The 24,108-nt window shown below is 39.2% G+C and overlaps 1 protein-coding gene across 1 annotated transcript in view; it reads right to left on the bottom strand.

The window, feature by feature from the left end:
- Window positions 1-20,579: 20,579 nt before the first annotated feature.
- stk17a (serine/threonine kinase 17a) overlaps window positions 20,580-24,108 on the bottom strand; it is a 34,877-nt gene continuing 31,348 nt past the window's right edge. Inside the window, exon 7 of the mRNA XM_067578027.1 lies at window positions 20,580-23,949. Within this exon, the coding sequence (XP_067434128.1) occupies window positions 23,574-23,949 (376 nt within the window). The 3' untranslated portion in view covers window positions 20,580-23,573. The remainder of the gene's footprint in view (window positions 23,950-24,108) is intronic.

Below are 24,108 nucleotides of genomic sequence, written 5' to 3'. Positions count from 1 at the left end.
TCTGATGGAGTTTGTGTCTGCACACATGTGCACTGTGCTAATACTAATAAAGGCTCACAGTTATCACTGCCAGCAGCTGTTTCTCTCTGCAGCCTGTTACCTGTTCAACAAACACCTGCACATGAATAAAAACCTGCATTCTGTATTTATACTGTGTACTGTGTCCTGCTCAGAGGCACAGGAACCATTTCTACTGGCAGAGTGTGTTTATATTATTTATTCATTATTTGTGTCTGTATTTATTGATATTCTGATTGTAAATTCATTATTTAATAACCCAGAATATGATTAGAGTGTCTTTAGAACATTGGAAATTATTCATTAAGCTAAATGTTTCAGGGAAAATTGAATGATGTAACTCATATCAAGTCTGATGCTCAGGAACTTTCAGCCTCACATGACTGAATAGAAATGATGATAAATGATGTCAAATATAAATGTGTTCAAAAAGCGATTCTTACTGACAGACAGATTCCCTGAATTTAACTGTATCCATAATAAAAGTTAATGGAACAAATAACATGAAAAGAATAAACTTCCTAATAAAGGAAGAAAGTTCATTCATGGTTAAATAAAATATAAAACTTGGGAGTGATACACTTGAGTTTAATCTGTAATTTGTCTCCACTCAGTGATGTTGTGATGTATCAGACCAGTCTGATCAGCAGCAGCGTCCAATCAGTAACTGACAACAAAAATCTACACCCAACTTCCTTTTTTTTTTCTTTCAACTTTCTTTTGTTGATGCATCACACTGGCAGATTTTCATGAATTCTTTTAACAGTGTACAACATCATGTATCATGAGATGGTTATTGTCTTCTTGAGCAGGTCGTCTACTAATCAGAAGATCGGTGGTTTGATCTCCGGCTCCTCCAGTCCGCATGTTGAAGGGTCCTCGGGCAAGATACTGAACCCAAAATGGCTCCTGAAGGCTGTGCCATCAGTGTGTGTGAGTGTGTTTGTGTGTGTGTGAATGAGCATTAGAGCTTCTGATGAGCAGGTTGGCACCTTGCACGGCAGCCTCTGCCATCAGTGTGTGTGTGCCATGAATGTGTGTTTGAATGGATGAATGTTGGCATGTAGTGTAAAGCGCTTTGAGTGGTTGGAGGAGGTGGAGTTGACAGCATCAGGACAGAGACGCTAAAACAGAAACACACACACACATACACACACACACACACACACACACACACACACACACACACACACGCAACCACAGTGGTCTAATGACTACTTATAAAGTTAGATTGGCCCAATCTTCATTCATCTAACAATCTTTCACAAACACACACAAAGAAGCATGCATACACACATGCCCCCACACATGTTCTTGTTCTTTTTATTTATTCATTGATTTTATTTTATTTAATGATAAGCTTATCCTATTATCCCCGTATTATCCTTGACGCTTTAGCAGTATTCTTAATCTGACAGTCATGCCAATAAAGCTTATTGAATTGAATTGAACTGAATTGAAATGAAATGAATTTGAATTGAACTGACTAAAAAGGCTCTGTATAAATGCAGTCCATTTACCATTTACCATAAGAAAGTCCAAGCAACCTTGTGATACAGAGAACAATAATGAATACAAAATTTGTCATTTGTGATAAAGCATAATGCACTATAATACACAAGGTTTAACTGCTGAAGTGCAGATGGGGCAGCGTGATAATACAGAATATCTCCATAGTCAAGGACAGACATGAAGGTTGACTGCACAATAGTCTAACAGTTAGAAGACATACATTCTTTGATTCTATACAAGAAGCCTAGTTTGATTTTTAAATCTTTTTGAATCTTGAACGATAGTCTGCTGTCAAGCCAAATTCCTAAGTATTTGTATGACTCAGCAAGAGTAATATACATGCCATTAAAGTTGTAACAGCAGGATAGAGACACTGGTGGAAGAGGAGAACGCCATGTACTTGGTCTCTTCTGCATTTAAAGCTAGTCTGTCATTAAGAAGAGATAATTGGAAAGCATCAAAGGCAGACTGAAGACGAGTCTGGGTATCATCTGCAAAAAAAACAGACATTGAATTATTGATTAGATAGAATTATGTTATTCATATATAACGTAAACAGCAAAGGACCATGCCCTGTAGCAACCCCTGTGTTCTGATGTGAGAGGGCTTAACTGACTACCATCAGCAACAACAGTCTGAGTTGAGAGTGGAACCAATTAAGCATGGCTTCATCTAAACCTATGGACTGTAGTTTATGGAATATGACTTTATGATTGATGGTATCAAATGCTTTTGAGCAGTACAAAATAGTTTTTTTTATCCAGGGAGGACACAATGTTATCAATGACTGAAACTGTAGCTGTAACTGTGCTGTGACCAGGTGAAAACCAGACTGTTGTGGCTGTAGTAAGTTTAATGAATCAATAAAGGTGCGTAATGATTCTAGGATTTTTGCTAAGAAAGGAAGTTTAGATGGTGGACTGTAGTTGTTGAGACTGGAGACATGTGCTAAATGTGGACAGATGAAGGTGATGAAGAAGACATGAGTCAAGATGATCTGCACCAGTGTTTTTGCATGCTTTTAAACTAAGCAGAGTTTGGTAAACATCCAATTTGAGATGGCCTTCAAAATGACGGACCAGTACTTCCAGTTAAAGCAAAGATTGACATATAAGAGACTTGAGATGTACCCAAGAACACATGAATTGCCTTCTGGTCTGTCCTGCACATCTGGCCCCTCAGGAGGTACAGTGGAGGCGAGGTGCAGCAAGATCATGTCCACAGGAAGTATTTATAAAAATAATGGTAAATAATAATAGCTCGATAAGATAAAATTGACAAATACTCAACAGAATTATTAAATGATAAAATTCACAAATACAAATTAAACTACAAATTGACTAACGCTGCTGTGTGTCCATCGAGGTAGACATTTGTTTTCTTACCCAGCGCGTTGACTTGTCTGTGCTCCGTCCTCTCAGATTCTCTCCTGCCGTTCCTCACCTGTTGATGGAAGATTGATGGTCTTCAAAGCTCATCTGTTGGTTGTCTGTGTTTTCAGCTTGTCCTGTAGTCAAGCTGATTCAATCTTAGTTTTGTATTATTATTTCTACTCTCACTTTCTTTCTCCAAGGCTGCCTGTTTATCTCTGTGGATATTGTGTTGTGGTTCAGTAATTCAGTGTGCTGCTGCTGTTCCATTCTGGCCTCCCTAGAAACATTACAACTGCAGTCGAGCAGGTTTGCACTGCCAGAATTCAACTGTTGTATCAGTCTAAACCATGAAAGAAAACTGCAAAACTGAAGAGCAACCTATCCATACAGTGAGTTTGTCAATTTAGTAAGGTATGATTATGACCAGATGACTCAAAGATTTGTCTCATAATGTTTGGTACACAAACACCAAACAAACATGGACGCCTCACATCAGCCATAATCCACTATTCAATGTAACTGAACCCAACGTTAATGGATATAATGTTATTTTGTCAATGTGCACCCTCATTAGACCAACTCATTTATCATACAACCTTCCTGACTGGACTGTTGGTCAGAAAATATTAGATCTTTGAGTCTGTGATATTATAACATTTCCACTATTTTCTCACAATTTTATAGACAAAGCTATTATTAATGAAAATATTCGGCAGATAAATAGATAATGAAAATTATTGTTAGTTGCAGCTCTAATTTGAATGATATAGCTACAGTATAAGCATGTAAACGTTCTACACATAGAGGCTTCTAACTCTCTGTAAACTGTCAGCAGTGTGGGGTTTTGAATATTCACTGTATGCGCTTGAAAGAACAGTTGAATCAGCTTGGCACAGTGGTGCTGCAAAGATGAAATGGTGAGTCATAGATTGATTATAGGTTATCTAAGCATCAGTTATGTTTTTGTGTTCATGTCTTGAAGGTTTTGTAGCTGTGAAACAGCAGTGTTGTCAGGAGACAGAAGCTGACTAATGCCCACTGTCACCCTGCTGCCACTGTGACTAGCTGAGGAAACACTGTGCACTGTAGGTGTGTGTGTGTGTGTGTGTGCTAAAGACAGAGCTCCGTGTCACAGGAGGGTAACTGGTGTCAGGTTAATTAGTGACACTATACTTGACACCATATAGTGCTGTTTTATTAGTGACACTATATAGAGACAAGCATTTATACACATTAACTCCCAGCATCTGTTTCCCTAGTGAAGGATTCATGATGACACTGAGTGTGTGAATGCATCTGTGCGCAATTTTATTCCACGGCTGCCTGGCAACATCACTCCTACTGACACATGGTACATACTGTACTCACATTAAGTGTCTCAGAGAAGTTGCACACACTTAAGTGTATCCATGTCTCAACAGGGCTAAATGAAAATAGGCAACTGCAGAGAATGTCCGGCTGAAATTTTCTAGTGATGGGAAAAAAATTACATTTTTAGACAACTGTGTTGCTCGCTCAGTATCTCCTGTTTGTGATTCAGTTAGTCATGTTGTGGAGCAGACTGGTTACAGAGAAATTCCTGAATTGTCGCTGCATTTGTGAACTCTCTTAAAACCTCTCTATGTTTAAATGCTAAATTAAAACATGTGTTCACAGCTGGGTTACAATAGTTCTGTTTTTATTACATATATCTTCATATATTCATTTCTTTCTTTAAGAATGCCTCTGTGTGTCACACGTCCGTATTGTCTGTTTTCACTGAACTGTCTGTTTTTACTGTACAGTCATGTAACTGTGATTCACACTTTCATGCTTTAATTCATAAATTTATACTTGATGCTGTTGAATTGTTGAAACTGACATTTGACATATAACTAGTCCCTGAATGCTTTCTTCTGTTCTAGCAAATATTTGACTCTGACACTTAGCATTTTGATGACATCCTCCACTCTGTTTTGAATACATGATCTCTTTTAGAAGGACTGCTGCTTCCATCTAGTGGTCACTGGATGTAATTTTGCAGCTCAGCACCAACCCGTCCTCTGACTGCAGAATGACTGAGGCTAAACAAAGAAGTTCTTCACATTTGTTTTAAAGTTTATCTGCAGCTGTTGTCACATCAGTTGGTCTTAAAGCTCAAACCTGCAGAAGTAGAGTTTAGTCACAGTGAGCTGGATCATGACCATTATTCTTTAACTCCATACATGAACTCTCATACAAATGTCTCAATTGAAAAAATGTTGATATAATAATGATTTTGGATAAGAACATGTAAATTATTGAGAAATCATCAGTACCTGTAAGCGTAATTATCATGATTGCTTTTTGTTTGTTTGTTTTTTGTTAAAATGTAATTCAGAACCAAATTTAAAAATTTACTGAAAACTCCATCCTAGCAGTTAGGACCAGGCTTGGTAAAGACCAGTTGGTGCAACCCACTCCAGGTGTGAAGTACCTGGAGGATTCTGGGAGACTGAGTCTCTTAAGGACTCCCTTTGTTCCTTAGAGTGAGAAATATGTGGTCTGGCCTGTGAGGCCACTACAATATAACTGAACTTTTTTTGTGGAAAACCAGTATTATTTTACAAATTATTTTTCAAAGTAGAGTACTGGATTATTCAGTGTTAAGTGTTTCCTATCTTCCCTACTGGATTTATTTGGATTATTTTCCTTTACGATTATGTAACGTTAAGTGTTTCCTACCTGTGTGAATGTGTGTGTGAGTGGGTGAGCATTAGAAACATTGTACTGTAAAGCACTTTGGACAAATTAAAAAGTGCTACATCACTCCTGATGAGCAGGTTGGCACCTTGCATACATTCATATATTGATGGCAGCCCCTGCAGCTTAATTTTCTTTTTGTCTTCACAGTTTGAACAAAATGAGTGAAATAACATTGGCACACTTTTATTTCTTAAATCATAAATGCTAAGCTTTTAAATAAAAGAGTTCACTCCATCACAGAAGAGACCACGAATAAAATGGGGATTTATACATAAGTATTTTTGTAAAAGTCCCTCACAGTTCCTCTATTTTATGTTTCCAAACACGGACAAGTGATGTGAGTTAAAAAAAGACACTTGATAGAACCGTCTTTTGAGAGTATGTTTCCGTCCGTCGGACATTCTTTGACATGCAGCTAAATTAAGCTAGACCGTTACGCCTGGGACACGCTGGATGCGTGAACCTCAGCAGTGCATGTGCGTCGCTGAACTGCTGCGTCTCTCACGCTTGTAGCGTCCACACTGGAAGCGTGTCTGCTGCGGCGCTTCTGCCACTGGCAGCCCTATCTTTCTCGTTTTCCCTGTCTATTTCTACTTCTATTTTTACTGCGCGCATCACGCGGAGAAAATAGGCGAGACCTCGCATCTCTAGATGAAGCGTCGCAGCAGTCTCACGCGGGCAGTGTGGCTGCTCTAACTCCTGTGCCACACTGGATGTGTGAGCAGGGCGTGTGTGTCGCGGAACCTCTTGCTTTTCATTTTGGCGCCCATGTTAACAGGTTAGAGCGGCCACACTGCCCGCGTGACACACACGTCTCACGCGAGGCTGCTGTGTCGCTTCATCTAGCAATTCGAGGTCTCACCTATTTTCTCCGTGTGACGCACGGGGTTCTCAGCAGAAATAGACAGGGAAAACGAGAAAGATAGGGCTGCCAGTGGCAGAAGCACCGCAGCAGACACGCTTCCAGTGTGAACGCTGCAAGCAGTTCAGCAACACAAACGCACACATTCTGCTAACGCAACCAGTGTGTCCCAGGCATAACCTGTTAACATGGGCGCCGAAATGAAAAGCAAGAGGTTCTGCAATGCACACACGCTGCTCATGCATTCAGTGTGTCCCAGGGATTAGCCTGCCACGGAGCAGGCTAGTTCTGCTGACTAAGTTACCATGGTTACTGAGCTGGGACTCATATAAGCTGCAGTGATGGAACGGAACTCTCACTTAAATTAGCAAGGCTTATTGAAATAAACCAGGTTATCCATTAGCCAGCTTGATGGAATACCCCCCTGGTGTCATGGACTCATGGTTTTGGGACTCGTAGTTGTTCTTTTGGTTTCCTGTGTTGCACTTCTGTTCAGCACTTGGTCATTTGATTATGCTCCTTCATGTTTGAGTTGTTTCTTGGAAAGACTATTAGATTATTGGTTAGCTTGTAGTTCTGTGTTTCTAAGTTCATTCATTCAGAGACGTTTTGGTTTATGCTGGGCCGTTGAGTGGTGTTTTCTGGGTTTTGGTTTGCTCTATGTTTCCGTTACGTGTTCTTCACTCCTCCTGTGTTCATGTTCTCCTCCTCTCACTTGCCCTGCGTTACCTCCATTAGCCCTGCCCTCCTCTGTGTTTTCCCCACACCTGTCCTGTATCAGCCTCGTCAGTCCTGCCCTGCTCACTGTGTCTTTCCCAGCCAATAACTCCCAGCCTATCCTTGTGTCTTGCCACCTGTACCATGTGGTCTATTAGTTCAATTAGCATATATAAGTCTTGGTTTGCAGTCACTCTTTGTTGGATCCTCTGTTCTGTCCTGTTGTGTTCATGCAGTTTCCATGCTGCCTGCTCAGTTGTTTTTTTGGATTCATTTTACTCAGCTCACCCTGCTTTTGTTTTTGCCTTGCCAGTCTTGAAATAAAGACGGTTGTCTTCAGCCCTGCTTTCCAGTCTCTGCATTTGGTTCCACTCATTACTGCTACTTCATGACAACTGGGGGATAGTAGTGTTTTTTTAAACTAGTGCTTCAGAGCTTGCCACTTGGGGGGGGGGGGACTATTTAGGGTGCAAGAGTGAAGATATTCCCAAATTTATTGAAGGTCATTTGCTGTAAAATATCCAAAGGTGAATTAAGTTGCAAGTATAGAGACTGTTGTCAATAGCAGATACAATGTGCATACATTACAAAATAGTATCTAATTTTAATTAGTTTGACAGATGTTGTGACACCAACATGACTTACAACAAATTTCCATTATGATGTATAGCTGCATCTATAGTAATATGTGATAACTGGGTTATTTTAAATCTGAAGCTATAATTAAAGTGTACCTCGTTCCTGGCACCTTTTCAGCTTGGCAGCAGTTTGTCTTTGTGAATTCAACAGGAGTGTCCTCTTTCCAGATGGCTATATTGCCTGTATGGTCTTCAAAAATTAAAAAAAAAAAAAGACTAAGACTCTACTATATATGACATCTTCTCACATTTAGCTATTTTGGCATAAAGGTGTAAGTTGAAGAATTTTCAGAGCTGAACATAAACTTAAAACAACCACTGGATCTTTTACTGGATGGTATACTATATATGTAACATGTCTATATGTGCTCTCAATTGCTGAAAAAGCAACACTTACAACCAGGAACCAGTGATGGTGTTCATTCACAACACCAAACAGCACTTTATAATGTGTGGGATCCCACTGAAATAATGTAAATACAGTACAAAAGCTTTGACTTGCAAGCCATAACATAAGTACCGTTACCAGCATGTGTAACCCTGAATCATGGAACCGTTTGTGGAATATTTCCTTTCCATACTGAAGTGATTCCAAATGTATCTATATAAAGTGCCCTCGCCTTAGATTTAACGTCAATACTCCAGCATGGCCAAGTAGGCATTTATGACCTAGTAAAATTTATTCTAATTAAAATGAGCAGTTAACAATTATTTTATTCAAACATAATCCACATTAATTAGTAGTAATTCTCAAATGTAATTTTATTTCACAAAAAACATACATTTTACCTCTCACTCAAGCTCCAATCCAGGCCCTGTTTGGCCAGCGTCCCTGTAAAAGAACTTGTACGGCCCAATTTTTGACAGCAGGACATTGGCCTTTAGACCATCCCAGGCATCCTTCACACCTCTCTACTAAAGGAAGGAATATGTCTGTATGTAAGTCCTTTTGCAATGAAGCCTTCTTCCAATCGATTCTACACTTGGCAGGTGTATGGCCGGGGACCCGAGGGAGAGCAGTATCGAATTTGGTGCACAAACACATTTAATATTATTAAACTTTGAATAAACCAGCAATCAGTGACGTGACTGATGGTGGTGTTGGGGCCAGGGCTGTTGGTGTAACTGTTGATTATCCTTTTTGGGATTTAATTCTATGGGGTATTCAGGGCAGATGTTATGCCAGGCCAGTAAAACCTTTTGTACACTGTGTCCCTCATTTTCACATTACTGCAGTAGCTCCAAATGGCACACGTGTGGCATTTTTTGTTTGGTTGGCTTCTTCTTTGTCATAGACCACATTTCTCTTTTCTTGATTCCTATCTCTTATAATACATGTATGTTCCTTCTGTTAGAATATAGAAAAGTAAATACTTTATTTGTGGGTCATAAATGTTTTTAAATAGATTTTAAATTAAAACAAGCTATGATCTATAAAGTGTATCATACTCCAAATGTTTATGTAATACTGCAATGCTTACGTAAGTTCTTCTTAGATCATAACTGGATTTGCCTAAATGATAAACACGTGTATAAATATAAATGGAGCCTTCAAAATAACCATACAGTTGACCCTATCCACAGCAATAGTTTAAACAAAATCATATATTACCTTCATGGAGGTAGGATTTTGGGATTACAAGAACTTTGATGTCTTTTCACTTAACATCAAGTATGAACTCCAATGCCCTTCTTCGAATGACATATTTCTCCAATTTTGTGGCAACCACTTGACATATGTTATAGCGCTAGGCTAGTGGACCCAAGTGCAGAACACTGAGGCAGGAGGCAGTGAGTAGTTTTGGGAGATTGTTTGTTGCAAGGTGGTAGGGAGGCTGGGGTAAGGGCTTGAGCAGGAGCTGGAACTGGGGGCTGAGACTTTGGTGTGAAGCTAGGCAGAAGGGATGCTGAGGGGAGCCAGGCAGAGGGATTCCCCCATGAGCAGGGTGTTGTGCTGCGCCGACGAGGCAGAAGGGCTGGAGACAGGGGCCAGAGTCAGGAGGAGGCAAAACTACAGGCACAGAGAAAAGGGTATTAGCAATGTTGATTAGCAACAGAACCGTAGTTAGGCTTGAAGGGCTCGAAACGTGACTGACTGTAGTAACAGAATCTATGATCTAGCGATGAGATGGAGGCTGAACCAGATATTCATGCAGGACTAATGATGGATGGCAGCTGGTTGCCTGACTCCAGCACACCTGTCTCCACTCCTGTAATGAAGCACAGACACAAGGAAGGGGAGAGGGACACACACACACACACACACACACACACTGCTGGCTAGGTGGAGGAGGAGGAAGTGGAGGGCATTACAATATAATTAAGAATTCCAAGAGGTAATATGGCTAGAGTTAACGGAGACTTTGGAAACTTAAGGTAGTAGTCTTTTGTTTGCTCTTGAAGAAAAACGTCCACTGTACAATTTACATTTTTTTTCTTTCTATTGCTTTTCCACAGTTTTTCAACCTGAACAATATCTCATTTAGGGTTCACCTGTGCAAATACTGAAACTGGGCCATAATTGGGGTGTTCAGTTGATCCAATCAATGACCTCCTCATAAGATATGATTAGGTGTGCTGATCTCACGAGTATGTCATCAGAGTATGTGGTATCCATGGCCTTAGTGCGGCAGCTGCTCTACTTGGGTAAAGACTGTCTGTGTAAACTAATCTCATAATCTAATCATGGTATTCACTGTCCAATGTGAGACTGGATTTGGGCCAATAACGCCGCGGTCTGACATTTGACATCGCCTATCACAGCGCTTCTTTCCATTGTGAGACTGGATGAAATACTACGTATACGTGAGAGCAATGATTAATTAAAGTAAGTAGCAGCTAACCATTTAGTTAGCTTACTACCCGTTTTAAGATGTCTGACCAGCAGTGGTAAAAATTTAAATTTTTATTTAAATTTAAAATTAATTTGACTTCCTAAATTCTTTGGATACCTTAGGAGTCAAAATATAGACCATTCTGGGATAATACTCATGGCTATGTTATGGTTCAGTTAAGGTTATGATAGCCTTAGGCCAGGTTTGGCCTGTCATTCACTTCCTAATGTGGGCCAAATCACAGGTGTGGTGTAGTTTAGGTCAAATTCTGGGCAAGTACGGATTTTGGTGTCAGCCATATGTGGGCCACATCATTTAAGGCCTTAACAGAGCTCGGCCTTGCAGATGTTCCATATCAGGCCCATTGTGGTGGAAAATCTTCAGATGGGCCATTAAACCATCAGGTCTACCATAACATTTAAACTAATGCAAAATCATAAAACATCATCTTATGTACCTTTCATAACTACCCCTGCTGTGGAGCCTATTTTTAGGCTCCACCTTGATCTTAACCGAATTCAGAACTTTTACACCATTGTTTGAATTAACAATATAATTTAGTGACCTTGATGCTTTGGCAGTGACCCAAGTATGATTCATCTTGAAAACAATGGTGTCTCAAACATCCCTAAAATTAAAAATAAAAATAGGGCCTGTGGCCTTAAATCAAACATCATAAGCAAATAATCAAATATCATAATTCCTTGATTCTTTAATAATTCACCCACCTTTGTAAACCACAATGTCTCAGCCTGCAATGTGTCCTTTTTGGGAACGCCAGTTATGATGGACTATCTGGAGGAGGTGGTGAATGTGGTAGTAGTTGTAGAAGATTGAGGTGGTGATGTAGATGACAATGACTTTGCTCAGTCTTGCAGCCAGTTTTTCCCAGTGACCACTCACGGTATTGCAGCGAAAAATACCCATGCAGCCCAAAAAGCATCTTCCCCATAGACCACCATCGTAAAAGACGTCTGTAAAGCTGTTGACAAGACACCTGCAGCTATAAACATGGTCAATTATTACTCTTTTTATTGTATGCTTTTAAGTGATGGGGGTTTAATCATTGTAAAACTTTTCCAAAGCCCAGAAAAATCGAGTTTTTTTTTCTGTAGTCACTACTGTGTATGAGAACACTATGCACATTCGTGTTGTCTCAGGAATGAAGATGCTTGCTAGGTTAAAGCAAACGCTGCTTAAACTGCCTTAGTGTGGCAAAATTATAGTCCATCACAAAGGCTCGCTCTAGCTTTACTCCTGTTCACATCAGCTCTATCAGAACAGTCGCTAGAACAAGCACCGCTCATTTTCAATTGTGATTGTATTAACTTAACATGTATTTAATTACCCCTTCTGCATGGATACGTTAATGTAATTCCGAATGTATTATTCTATAGCATTTTGTGAGCAATTATTCACTTACTACCAATACTATTACTCCAAATACACACACACACACACACACACACACACAATAAATAAAGGCCTGTCTTAGTTTAAAGCCCACTCACCACGGCAGGTGCAAGCTGAGAGGGGGAAGACAAAACCAGACAAGGACAAGACAAACCCTGACAAGACCACAATTAGACATTTCCAAGACAAAACACAAGCATTTGAAGAATAAAGACACTCGAACTTTGATTTTATAATGTTTTATTGTGTAACAAAAGCACAACCTGAAGTCTAATCAGATCAACTATGTATCAAATAATCAACAACTTTTTTTGGTATACCTGAACTATTAGCAGTTTTCTATACAACACATTCATTTTATTACAAAGACTGATTATTGCAATAAACTCTAACAACATTTTACAATACTAGAAATTTCTTTGATATCTACTATAAAATCTTACGACAAAAACCTTTTTTTCCCCAACAACCACAGCACAAGCACGCACACACACACACACACACACACATATATATATCATGGTCGCTTCTGGGGACATTACATAGACTTAGATTAATTTTTTGGAGACTTACCCTAACCATAACCATTACTTACCTAATCCTAACCTAACCTTAACCACTGACCCAAAAATCAGCTTTTCCCCAATTGGGGACACGGCTTTTGTCCATAGTTGGACAAGTCTTCCCTAGTTAACTGGTCCTATGTCTGAAATGTGTCCCCAAAAAATAGTCTATGACAGACCACACACACAGCAGTCCTAATTTATGTACAGTACTGATGGTGAAAATGGACCAGTTTGGTGTATTTATGTCTAACAAAATCGTTTTTGAACTTTTCAGTCTCTCTTTTTGCCTAATGGTGCATTCTAATGGAGGATGCCATTTCCACCAAGTAGTGGACATGATTGCCTTCAACAGTGGTTTCAAACATGTGGTTGTGCGGCCCTGGGAACAGAGTTTTGTCAGCACTGTAATTCAGCACTTAATTCATAACAGCTGATGCTAGGCCATGTCCCTGGAGAAGCTTGCAAGAGGTTGTTCTCAAAATCCTCTGAAAACAACACTCTGAATCTGTACACATGGCAATAATTCCTGCTGATGGCTTCTGCAAACCTCCACGATTCTTCAAGAGAAGGAAGGGTTGGTGTCATCCCTGGGGAGACAATTGCTTGTTCCAATCTTTATCTGATGCTTAACCAGAAGACACTTGTAGACAGCTGTGAACTGTTTTGCAGTGGGATTGTTGTTGCTCTGACAGAGGAAAAGAAACGCTCCAGGTGATCTTGACTGTGCTTGTATGTGAGGAGATATCAGCACTGGGTATCTGGCTTTTCCACCAGGTTTATCATTTTCCAGAATGTATAGGGATTCCTTTTTCATCCTTGAGATCCAGAAGGGTCTTTTCCACTTTTTCAGGATTTTTTCCTGCACATTCTTTATTTTATGTCCTCATTGGTGCTTTGTCTACCCAGGGGGTGCCTGCTGTTGAGAACATCAAAAGTGGCATTGATGGTTCTTAGGAAGTCCACCGTCTCCTCACATTTTCTGAACTGTGGCAAATGTAGATGTTTGTTGCAGTACTCCAGAGCATCTGCCACACTGCACTGAAAAGTTTTACCTTCATCTTCTGTCTCTCCCACCTTGTATGTGCCATCTTTAGCTTGATTCCCAGTCTTAGGCCTTGTGTCTCTTGAAGTTTGTTCAGATCCACAAGGTATTGCCACTTAATTTTTCCTCTTGGGGTATGAAGCAAACCTCTCTCAGCCAGTGTGTTCCTGAGCAACTTCACCATGTGGCAAACATCCAAAATCACGTGGACAACTTGTGAGAAATCAGTAGGATGTAGGAAGTGTTTTTGAAATGGCAAAATGGCATGATGGTCCGTTGCAGGTCAAAGATACTGTGTGAACTCCAATGCTGTGAAGACATAGAGGTCGTTTGCTGATGATGTTAGCGTGCTCCTCACCAGTCAGTGCATCAACAAAGAAGTATGCCACAGGGATATTCCAAGATTCATCAATAGCAACAGCCATGAGAACCAATGCATCTCTTGCTGGTGGCAAGCTGTCATCAACAGTGCCACAACCAACATCTACATATTCATGGAATTTCCCTGTAGATCATTCCACATGTATTCTAAAGGCACAAATTGTTTCCTTACCTTCTTTGTTCCCATCCTGTGCCTGTACTGCAGAAAATAATGGTTTTGTGAATCCTGGATCTGCAGAGATATTGCTGTACCAGGTCCAGATAGTATCTGGATGGGGCATGGCAAGGTCAAAACTTTCACACACATAAGCATAAGCCTTAGCGGAATAGACGTGCAGTCATTGCAAATTATCACAATTCTTCTGACACTTTGGACTTCTTCCCTTGCTCCAGTCTGGTAAAGATTTCCTTTGGCACTCCACTAAAGCGATTCCCCAGCATCTCTGCACATCCAGAAGAAATCAAGCTTTTCTGCTTCAGCTCACTGATGACCTAAGACAGTGAATTTACTCTTTTCCTTTGTCTCTTAGTCTTTCCTTTTCCAATTTCATTTTTTTGTGACAACTGTTGAATTTTTCTTCCACTGAAAGCAACTGAGTCGACATTTGACGCTTCAGTGATTTGGGCCATTCCGTTACTATGTAGTTGTGCTCCATAGTGGTTGCTGCTGCCTTTTATACACTTTTATCTGGCATCTGCTATGCCTCTTCATCTAATGTTGTGTCACTATCTCATGTCTTGGCAGTGTAAATGTGATTCAAAACATCAGACACAAAATAGCTGTCATATGACTCATGCATCACAAGAACTCATCACAAGTCATTATTCTACCACATTCTGTGTTTCTTTTTTTGAGAATCTATGATCATGTGAGACTGTGAAACTGGTAAGACTTACTTGCATCGATGCTTCCTGCCTGGGCTGTTATGTACTTACCTTGTAGGGAGTAGTCAAAAATGGTGGGGACAGCTCTTTATGTGAGGCGCTTTCTCTCACCGCTGTAAATGAAACACTTCTCTTCAAATTGTAGAGCACACAGCCTGGAGTTTTCCAAATCTTACGTCGTCCACCCATTGATGCAACTTCCTGTTGTCACCCAATTGAAAACTGTAAAACCACAGTATGCGTCTATGTTTGTAAATATCTTATTTATTTATTTATTTATTTATTTATTTATTTATATTTAACATTTAAAATGTCTATTCTGAATTATTTATGATGCACTGGTTCTCATGGTTCCCAACCCGGATGGATGTCCCGACTCCCACTAGGGGTCGCCAAAGATTCACGGGGTGTAAGAACTGTTTTGTTGTTTTTTTTTTGTTTGTTTTTTTAAATATACAGTAGGCCTATATTTCAGCATTTCATTCACTTCTGTGAAGAATACTAAATGAAATTGTTATTTTAAAGTTTAGTTTATTATTTAAGATATAAACTTAAAAAAAATCTCACAGGATAAGGGCACAGTGAAGACCTGAACACAAGCTATATTCACAAAGCCTTCACTCTCTGCTAAACTAATTTAATTTTGCACAAATTGGAGGGACAGGGCATGTCACATAGGAAAAGACAGTGTTGCATTGAATGGTAGGCTTGTAATAGTTGAATGCTCTCAGAGCTCAACCATGGATGTATAATAAGACCTTATAATACAAACTCAAACCCTGGCTCAGTTCCAGTCCTGAATGTAGCATATAGTTGTGGAGAACAGTGAAAAATATAAGTGTAAGTAAAAACACAGGAAATTATGCAAAGAGAAGACATGCCATATGAATATGCTTTTCAATATAAAAAGGTAAATTATTTAAGCCGTAGTAATAACTTTATAGGTCACATACATAATCCATTTCTCATTAAAAAAAATGCCCAAAAGACAGTTCAAACTAAATTTTCTTGCCCAATTATGATTGACTGTGGGGAATCCAAGCTGATTTAGGCTAACGTTATAGGTAATAAAGCTTCAAATTGAACGATGACTCATCTTCCCCGTAACATCTCAAATTAACTATGATATCAGCAATTTTAGAGTTTAATAATATCTTACTTTTAGGAACATTCTCTTGATCGTTGGTTAACCTGACTTGGTGACACAGTAATACTGAAAAATGTTGCACTGAATGTATTGTATCTTTTGAAGTGCTGCCAAATGGTCATGAATAATTCATAACATCATGGAGAAGACTCTAAATTCAACCCTTTCAATAAATTATCAATTAGGCTTGTCTACATGAATTAGTAGCTCAATAGATTTTTTTTCTTTAACCTCTGAATCTGTGAAAATATTATGCTAATCACTTGGGCTATAGGCTATAATTCCTGCTTTTAGTTATTAAAAATGTCCAGTTCATTGTCGTAAAATATGTAAGAGCATTATTGATGTCTTTCACTTGTCTATTGCACTGATTAGGCTATCATAAATGATGGATTGTTGATGTCCTTTGACCTGTTTTAAAGCAGATGATTGCAGAAGAGTGCAGCCCAGTGTAGGAAATTTAAAAAATATTTGGGAGGCAACTTTTACCCCCACTGTCAAAAAAAATTGTAGCATTTACAAAATTTTAGGGGCACTTTTAAAAAGTAGTAAATAGTGCCTAAAATGCAGACAGTAATCACCACCGTGTGTAACCAAAACCACCCCAGTAAATGCCATCTCATTTGTAATAATTGTCTACATTTTCTAACCTCAATAACAAGCATATGAAAAGCAAAAAAATGCAAAACAATGCAGGCCAAGATTTTATTTAGGAAGAGTCTTCAATATAAACCAGTGGATAGCAGCATAAGATAATGATCATCAGATAATGACAATATTTAATGGGCTTGATCTAATTAGGTTTAGCAAAAGATGTGGTTGGAGGGATAATGTCATATTCAGATCTCCTACAAGTCAAAACCGGTCTAACTTTGATTTCATCATTGTAGGTCTGATGCATTGCATTCCACAGCCTCAAGTGTTTAGCAAAATTACAGAATAGTAGCTACAAGTACTGTCAAAAGAGCCACAGTGAGTGTAATATTCCTTCTTTATTGATGCAGTTCTGGAAATCACTTCAGCTGAAGTTTTTTTAGCATGCTTTATTTCATCTCTAAATGTAGCCTTGCTGATGTTTTGAGCATGGATGAAATAACATTATAGACTGAAAAAATATCTTCTAGATTTGAGACCAAAAAGCTTGCTTGACTTGATGTATTGAACTCAGTAACGTTAGTCAACAGCACTGATCAACCCACCAGTTGGCGAGACCCACATGTAGGCGGTAACGTTAACGTTAGCTAGCAAACTTGTTAACACTAATGTTAGCTAATGCGCCAGACCGAAGACATTTTAAAGTCCCTAGTGTAAGTGTTAATGTTACTTACCATAAGCAAATTGATAAGACCTGCTTGTTTGGTGACGATGAGCTGAATACTTTTTAACCTGTTCGCTTCCTTTAACAAAGTCGTGATTAGCTTTTAATTGTCCAAGGCTATGTTTGGGTGGGTGAGCCCTGCATACTTTCCAGAAGTCATCTTATTCACCTCTTCAATACCAAGCCAGTCTATTTTCCATTGTTCAATTGTAGAAGTGGAAATTTTCTTGCTGTCTTAATTGCGGTTGGTGGTGTTGGTGACGTCCCAGGATTGGGTTGCTTTCTTTAACAGTTGGAGCGTTTTTAATGAGGTAGCAGTCCATCACAGCAGCTAACTTCACTGCAGGTGCAGGATTGCCTGGCCTCTGCTAGGTATCATTACAGCAGCATAGTGTGAACAACAGCGCTGTTTGTGTGGGTGTGTTAGAGATGGAGATAGAAATTAAATGAGCTGAATGAAAATAAAATGATGGCTTAATGTAGGATTAGGATATTGGCCTAAACTGGTAAATGTAAAATTATTTTTTTTCTGAAAACTTGGGGGTAATTTCTGCTCCAGTTTTGCCCACAGTTTCTAGAGGCACTCTGAGATTTCTTGGGGGATTTTTGCCTGTTAATTTCTGACGCTGGTGCAGCCGCCACTGTGGGAGGAATTTATGATTAAAAATATCTAAAAAGTGTGTTTGTAAACTCCTACAGCATAATGACAATCTCAGCTGCTGAAAAAACATTTAAAATAACTAACATACCTGTCACCTTTGTGTTATGGTTCATGTAAACACAGCCAGGACACTGTGCTTCATACCATCCTCAGAGCCAATATGTCTCTCTATTTTATCCATCTGTACAAACCGATCTTAATAATAATAACAAATTATCAGAGTTAGAGTCTGATGTTACTCTATATTATTCTATACATTTTAATACCATTGGTCATTGGTTCAGTTGTTTCAACATGAAAATGCTGTAAAATTTAGCTGAGCTGCATATAAACATTGTGAGTCAACTGAACTCAGGAATACTAGATTTGTTTCCAGTGAGGTATTATTGAGATTATATTGTGACTTTCTGAGGTACATATTACTATTGCTGCTCTAGAAACAAATTATTTATTATTTTTGAAATATATACGATTTGTAATCCTGTTCTGAATTTATTCTTTTTTAAAATGAAACATAAGTTGCAGCTGTGAGGACGGAGGTGTAGTGTAGCTGCAGGCAGCCTTGGAGGAGTGATCTGTGCGTCATGCAGACAGATGTGAGAGGCACCGCACTGATGAAATGAATCAAATAAAATGAATTTTATGTAACAGATAATGATTTATACACCGTTACATACAACACAGTCATTGTGTTTCTTCTTCCTAACGACAGACAGTTGACTTCATGAACAAAAATAAATTTAGCTTTGAGTTTTGACTTTCATGTTTTACTGTTGGTTGACACTGAATGTGTACTGGAGGCTACGTCCACTCCATTTCCCCTGTCCTGAATTTCACCCATTCCCATCTGTCACCCTAGTCACTTCAGACCCATTAGATGTCAGTGTGGTCCTTACTCTTCAATACCACTGCTAGCAACACACTGTCTGCCCATGACACATAGCTCCAGTACAAGTTTGTTACTGCTACTAGTCTGCTCTGCTGTGAGGACAGGCCAGCCTGCCAGCTGCTGTCACACATAGACACAGACACACCACTCCGTGGTACTTTTTTGACTTGAAATAGAGATGACTAAACATGAAATGTGTCAGACTTATTAAGTCATGTGAAGTAGTCCCATGCCTGCCAAATTTAAGCGCAGTCACATGATCAGTACTCAGCCAATCATATGATGATCATCTACTCAGACCAGACTGGCATCGTGTCATCAAGTGCCAGGCACCAAGGCTGCGCCTCCTTTTAGGGGAAAGAATCAGGCCTTCACATAATGGGAGAAACAGGGAAATGCAGAAAAGCTGTTGTGTAGCAGGTTGTATAACAAATAAACACACAAATCCAGATCTCCCTCAAGTTTTATATGTAGAATAACCTGCACCAATCCACTGCTGAAGAATGTGAATGGTAATTCTTCATTTTGGTAGCAGTGTAATTTCCTTTTTGATGACAATAAATATTAATTAGCTTCTATCATTTCAATTATACTTAATAAGAAACTAGAAACAATCGTATTAATAACCAAAAGCTTTCACACTGAGATTTGAGATTCACCGCCGGTGTGGTAAATAGCTAAATGATGCTGGTGACAGTTAGCACTGATGGATAGCTAGCTTGGATGGGGGACTGCTGTAGTCATACGTTATAGCAGCATCAGAATGTTGTATCCTACTTAATATCAGCCTAGTCTAGATCAAACAGTTGGCTATTAACAGGGTGGTTATTACAGACACTATGTCTGGTCATTGATCCACTTGGACAGAGGGAGGCTGGAGGTGTATGATGGCTGACTGATCAACCTGAATTTATTAAGGTATCGTGAACACTCAGGTTCAGGCAAAGTACCAGATGATTACTAGACATGTCTATAAAACAAAGGTTTGTTTAACAAGTTTGTTTGCAGTCATTTCATGTTAAAGTTCTCAGCTTAACACATCAAATTGCATTGACATCTATAGAACTTGAAGTTTTCTATCTCCCAAAAAGGGACGTGGCCATGATGTTTTGTGAAGTACCTGTATGCCAAATCTTTTGTCCAAGGATGACATAGTTATGACCTTAGGACAAGCCCTACTCTGCTTCTGATTGGCTAATACTCATTGCCTTCGTTGGTCGGGTTGGTTAGGTTTAGGCATGAGGAGTGAGATTGGTTAGGGTCAAGGTAAGAATATCAGGGTAAGCCAATCAGAGGCAGAGGAGGGTGTGTCATGACTTTGCCATCCTAAGAAAAAAAAAATGCTACCCATATATGCCAGTCTGGTCTATGGTGCCATTTTATTATGTCTAAAAATATTTTGCAGAATAAACAAATGTAACCTCAAACTGTGTTTGAAGAACCGATAACTGGGTGAGAATGAACAGGATTAATTTATCTGGCTCACATCATGTTAGGGGCTCCGTTCTTATACATTCTTCTTCTCTGGTTAACTGACAATACAGCCGGCTTTAATGCAGACTTTTCATTCTGTATTCTGATCACAAATAACTCTCCACACAATTTTGAGATGTTTATTTACAGTACGTGACATTCATGTACAAATCTGTTCCAATAGTAACAGAGCTTATTGTTTCATAGATACAAATGTAAAGTCTAGAGTGCTCACTGTCTACATGTACAAGTTTATAATGATGTCATTTATTGCTTCAGGAAGGACTGAACCCTGGCAGGGTGAGTCCTTCATGTAAGAGGAATATGTGACATGGCTATTTTAACAATAATACTGTTTAATAAAACTTAACAATTTGTATCATATACACAGAATCAGAAAACTCCAAAATGCTGTTTTTAGAGATCATCATCAATATTACACAGAAACACCTGAAATAATAATAAAAAAAAACAGCAAGAGCTAAAATCATCACATATTTTCTTCAAGCATGGCACCAAATACAAAATAAAGAGAATATACAAACAACCGCATGAGGTTGAGTTAGGAAGAGCTGGTTCTGTTCAGAGGAAAGCAGCACAGACAAGGAAATGGACAGAAATAAACAAAGATTTGGCTTATGAGTTCAAAAATCATGGAAAAAAGTTTGAAAAGTGAGTTTCTTCTTATTGTTTTTTTTTTTAAAATAGTGTCTCAAACAGTCTCAACTGCAAATCAGCCCCTTCAGTCATGAGTACAAATGCAGATATATGATGACTGGAACTGTGTATGAACTATATACAGAAGCTTTACATACTATAGAGAGTTGAACCTGGTAAAGTAGAACTCCCAGTGTTATCTTACACCTGCCAACCCCGTCACATACTGTTACCATTCTACACCAGCAGACAAGTTGTACAATTTAGTTTTGTTAGTTCTGACTTGTCTGTTTCTACATTACAAACAAGACGTCACTGAGAAAACATGATGGTTCAGTTTCAGTGTCTACAGAATGACCAGTGTTATCAGTATCTGATACCACGGCCACTAAGAATTCTCCATTCTGACTGGTTCTGAGAAATGAATGAACATCTTCCTGCCAGACACCTATCATGTCACCAGTATTAAAGGTAAGGACAGCAGTAGTGAGAATAACAGAGCTAAATGGCTTAAAGCTAAAAACATTTGTGTAATCAATCATGTTAAAAAGGGTTTTAAAACTCCTCGCCCAGCCGTGTAAAACATATTCTTTCTTTTTTAGCAAGATGTTGCCTAGTAACACTAGCATTAGCAATTCTGAGGTACAGGAACTATAAAAACTATATTAAAAGCCAGATGACAAATTAGTTATATGAGTAAATGAAGCACTTTTTAATCTGATTACATACTGGATTGTGTTGCCAGTTGACCATAGTATACGCCAGATAATACAATCAAAATTGTACATTCCATGATTGTAATAGATGACCTGACCACCCAATGCAAAGCCTGTAAGGAATTATTCCTGAAGTATTTTAAATGATAAGAAATGTCAGTAGAGAAATATCTATGATATGCATGTGAGGTCAATTAGAAACAGTGTCTCTATGACATGGTTTATTTTTACACAGTAAAATGTCCACTCAGCACATATCTTGGTCACAATACTTTAATAACACTATCAAAATGTTTGTGTTTATGTAAAAAACTGATATTAGTAAATATAGCAGACTTTTTAGTCTCAGCAAAGCTCTCATTAGGACAGAACTGAGATGAAATCATATATAGACCGAGTGATTTCAGCCTTGAGGTTTTTCTGTGGAGGACTGCAGCTTTACACTGAGTGTGTATGTGTGTAAAGAGCTGAAATATGTGTCCTCCTGCACTTGCTGTGTGAGGATCTGGCGGCTAACACTGAAACTGGACCCACATGTTGATCAATCAGTCTTGTGGCTGCATTCATTTCCTTCTCTTGGTTTCTATCTGGTTCAATCCAAATGCTGCATTTGCAGACTCACAGACTTTACAATAATAATAATAATAATAATAACAACAATAATAATAATTATAAGTGTCAAAAAGTTAGACACAATTTAGATATACAGCACAAATATTTATTTGAAGAATTTTTTTTCTTGAACAAAACAATCTCTCACAAAGCCATTTAGTAGTTGTTCTGGAGCTTTTAGTAGTATTACACTCTCTTCCTGAGCAGATGATGTTCACTGTTATCATGGAAATGTAGTTCAGAGAGTCCTTCAAAGGCATTCAATGTTTCCAAGACAACTGTGCAAACTCCATCTACTGAGGAAGATGATGATGGAAAGCTCCAGAAGAACTACTAAACAGACTTTGCGGTGAGGCTGTTTAGTCAAGCTCTGCTTTCAAAGTCAAAAATCTCAATATTTTAAAATTTTTGTTTATTTCTATTTTGAGGCTTGATACTGCACACAGTTTGTGAATTCACAAAATGTAAATTCTGTTAGGAAAAATATAATAATAATAAATGTCAAGAGTTTGGGAGTGGTGAATATCCATGGCATCTATTAACATGTAAAGCCCTGTCTCATGGTACATTTTCCCCTCTGTGCACTCACAGATCACCTTCACAAATTTGAAGGCCCAGTCCAGAAGATGCACATCTGGATCTCTTTGCCTCTTCTAGGATAAATTTCTCTCTGTTTTTGATTGTTCAAAGTTGGTTTTAAAATAGCAGCTGTAGAAAGAAGACCTCACTCTTCAACACCAAAAATTGATGAAGTTCAATTTCCAAACTCTAGCCTAGCTTCTGGAACTATCTCTGCGTATCACACTGTCTACATTTGGCCAGTTATTCAGGGGTGAAAGAAAAAAAAAACCAAATGAAACACAAGACACATAAACCTACTGGAGCTGTTTTTAGGAGGTGGGGTGTGTGCGTGTCAAGCGAGGTTAGCCTTGATGCATTATGGGAGGAATATATGAGTAGATGCTTATATAAAAATCAGATTTTGTACACATACAATATATATGGAGGGGAATTTGTATAATCAGAAGGTTTATTTCTGTTACTGTGACAACACTAACTTTTCCCCTTCAGACAGCAGTCAGAGGTTGGTGGTGGATGTGATGGGTGGTGGTGGTGGTGGTGGTGAGGGTGGGGGTCAGTAGATGAACTCTCCGGGGACCTCCTGCAGGGCACTGAAGGGCTCCTCGAACTTGAAGCGTTTGGAGATGGCCTTCTGCTCGGCTGCCAGGGCCTCCTTCTCTGAGGTGGAGGTGGAGGACTGGCGGCACTGGCCCAGGGTGTAGGCAGCCATCACTATCAGCTCCTCTGTCACTGAGCCTTCCTCCTCCTCCTCCTCTTCCTCAGCTGTGGTCGTGCTGCTGGGAGTTTCGGGGCTACTGACGGAGCTACTGGTGGTGCTGGGGGCCTCCTGGAGCTCCACTGGGAGGATTTCCTCCAGCGTCTGGGTTTGCTGAGGTTCTGAGGGCTGAAGCCAGGGGTGTTTGAGACACTGCTCCGCTGTGGCCCGAACCCTGCACACACACACACACACACACACACACACACACACACACACACACACACACACACACACACACACACACATGAATACAGATGGAAGTCTTTATCAATAAACCCATTATTCCAAGATGGAAACTTTCCAGAGATTTTTGTTAATATACAGTAGTTAT

This window comes from Thunnus thynnus, chromosome 21 (assembly GCF_963924715.1).
Source record: "Thunnus thynnus chromosome 21, fThuThy2.1, whole genome shotgun sequence".
NCBI classification, from domain to species: Eukaryota; Metazoa; Chordata; class Actinopteri; order Scombriformes; family Scombridae; genus Thunnus; species Thunnus thynnus.
This window is presented reverse-complemented; position numbering and strand designations above follow the sequence as displayed.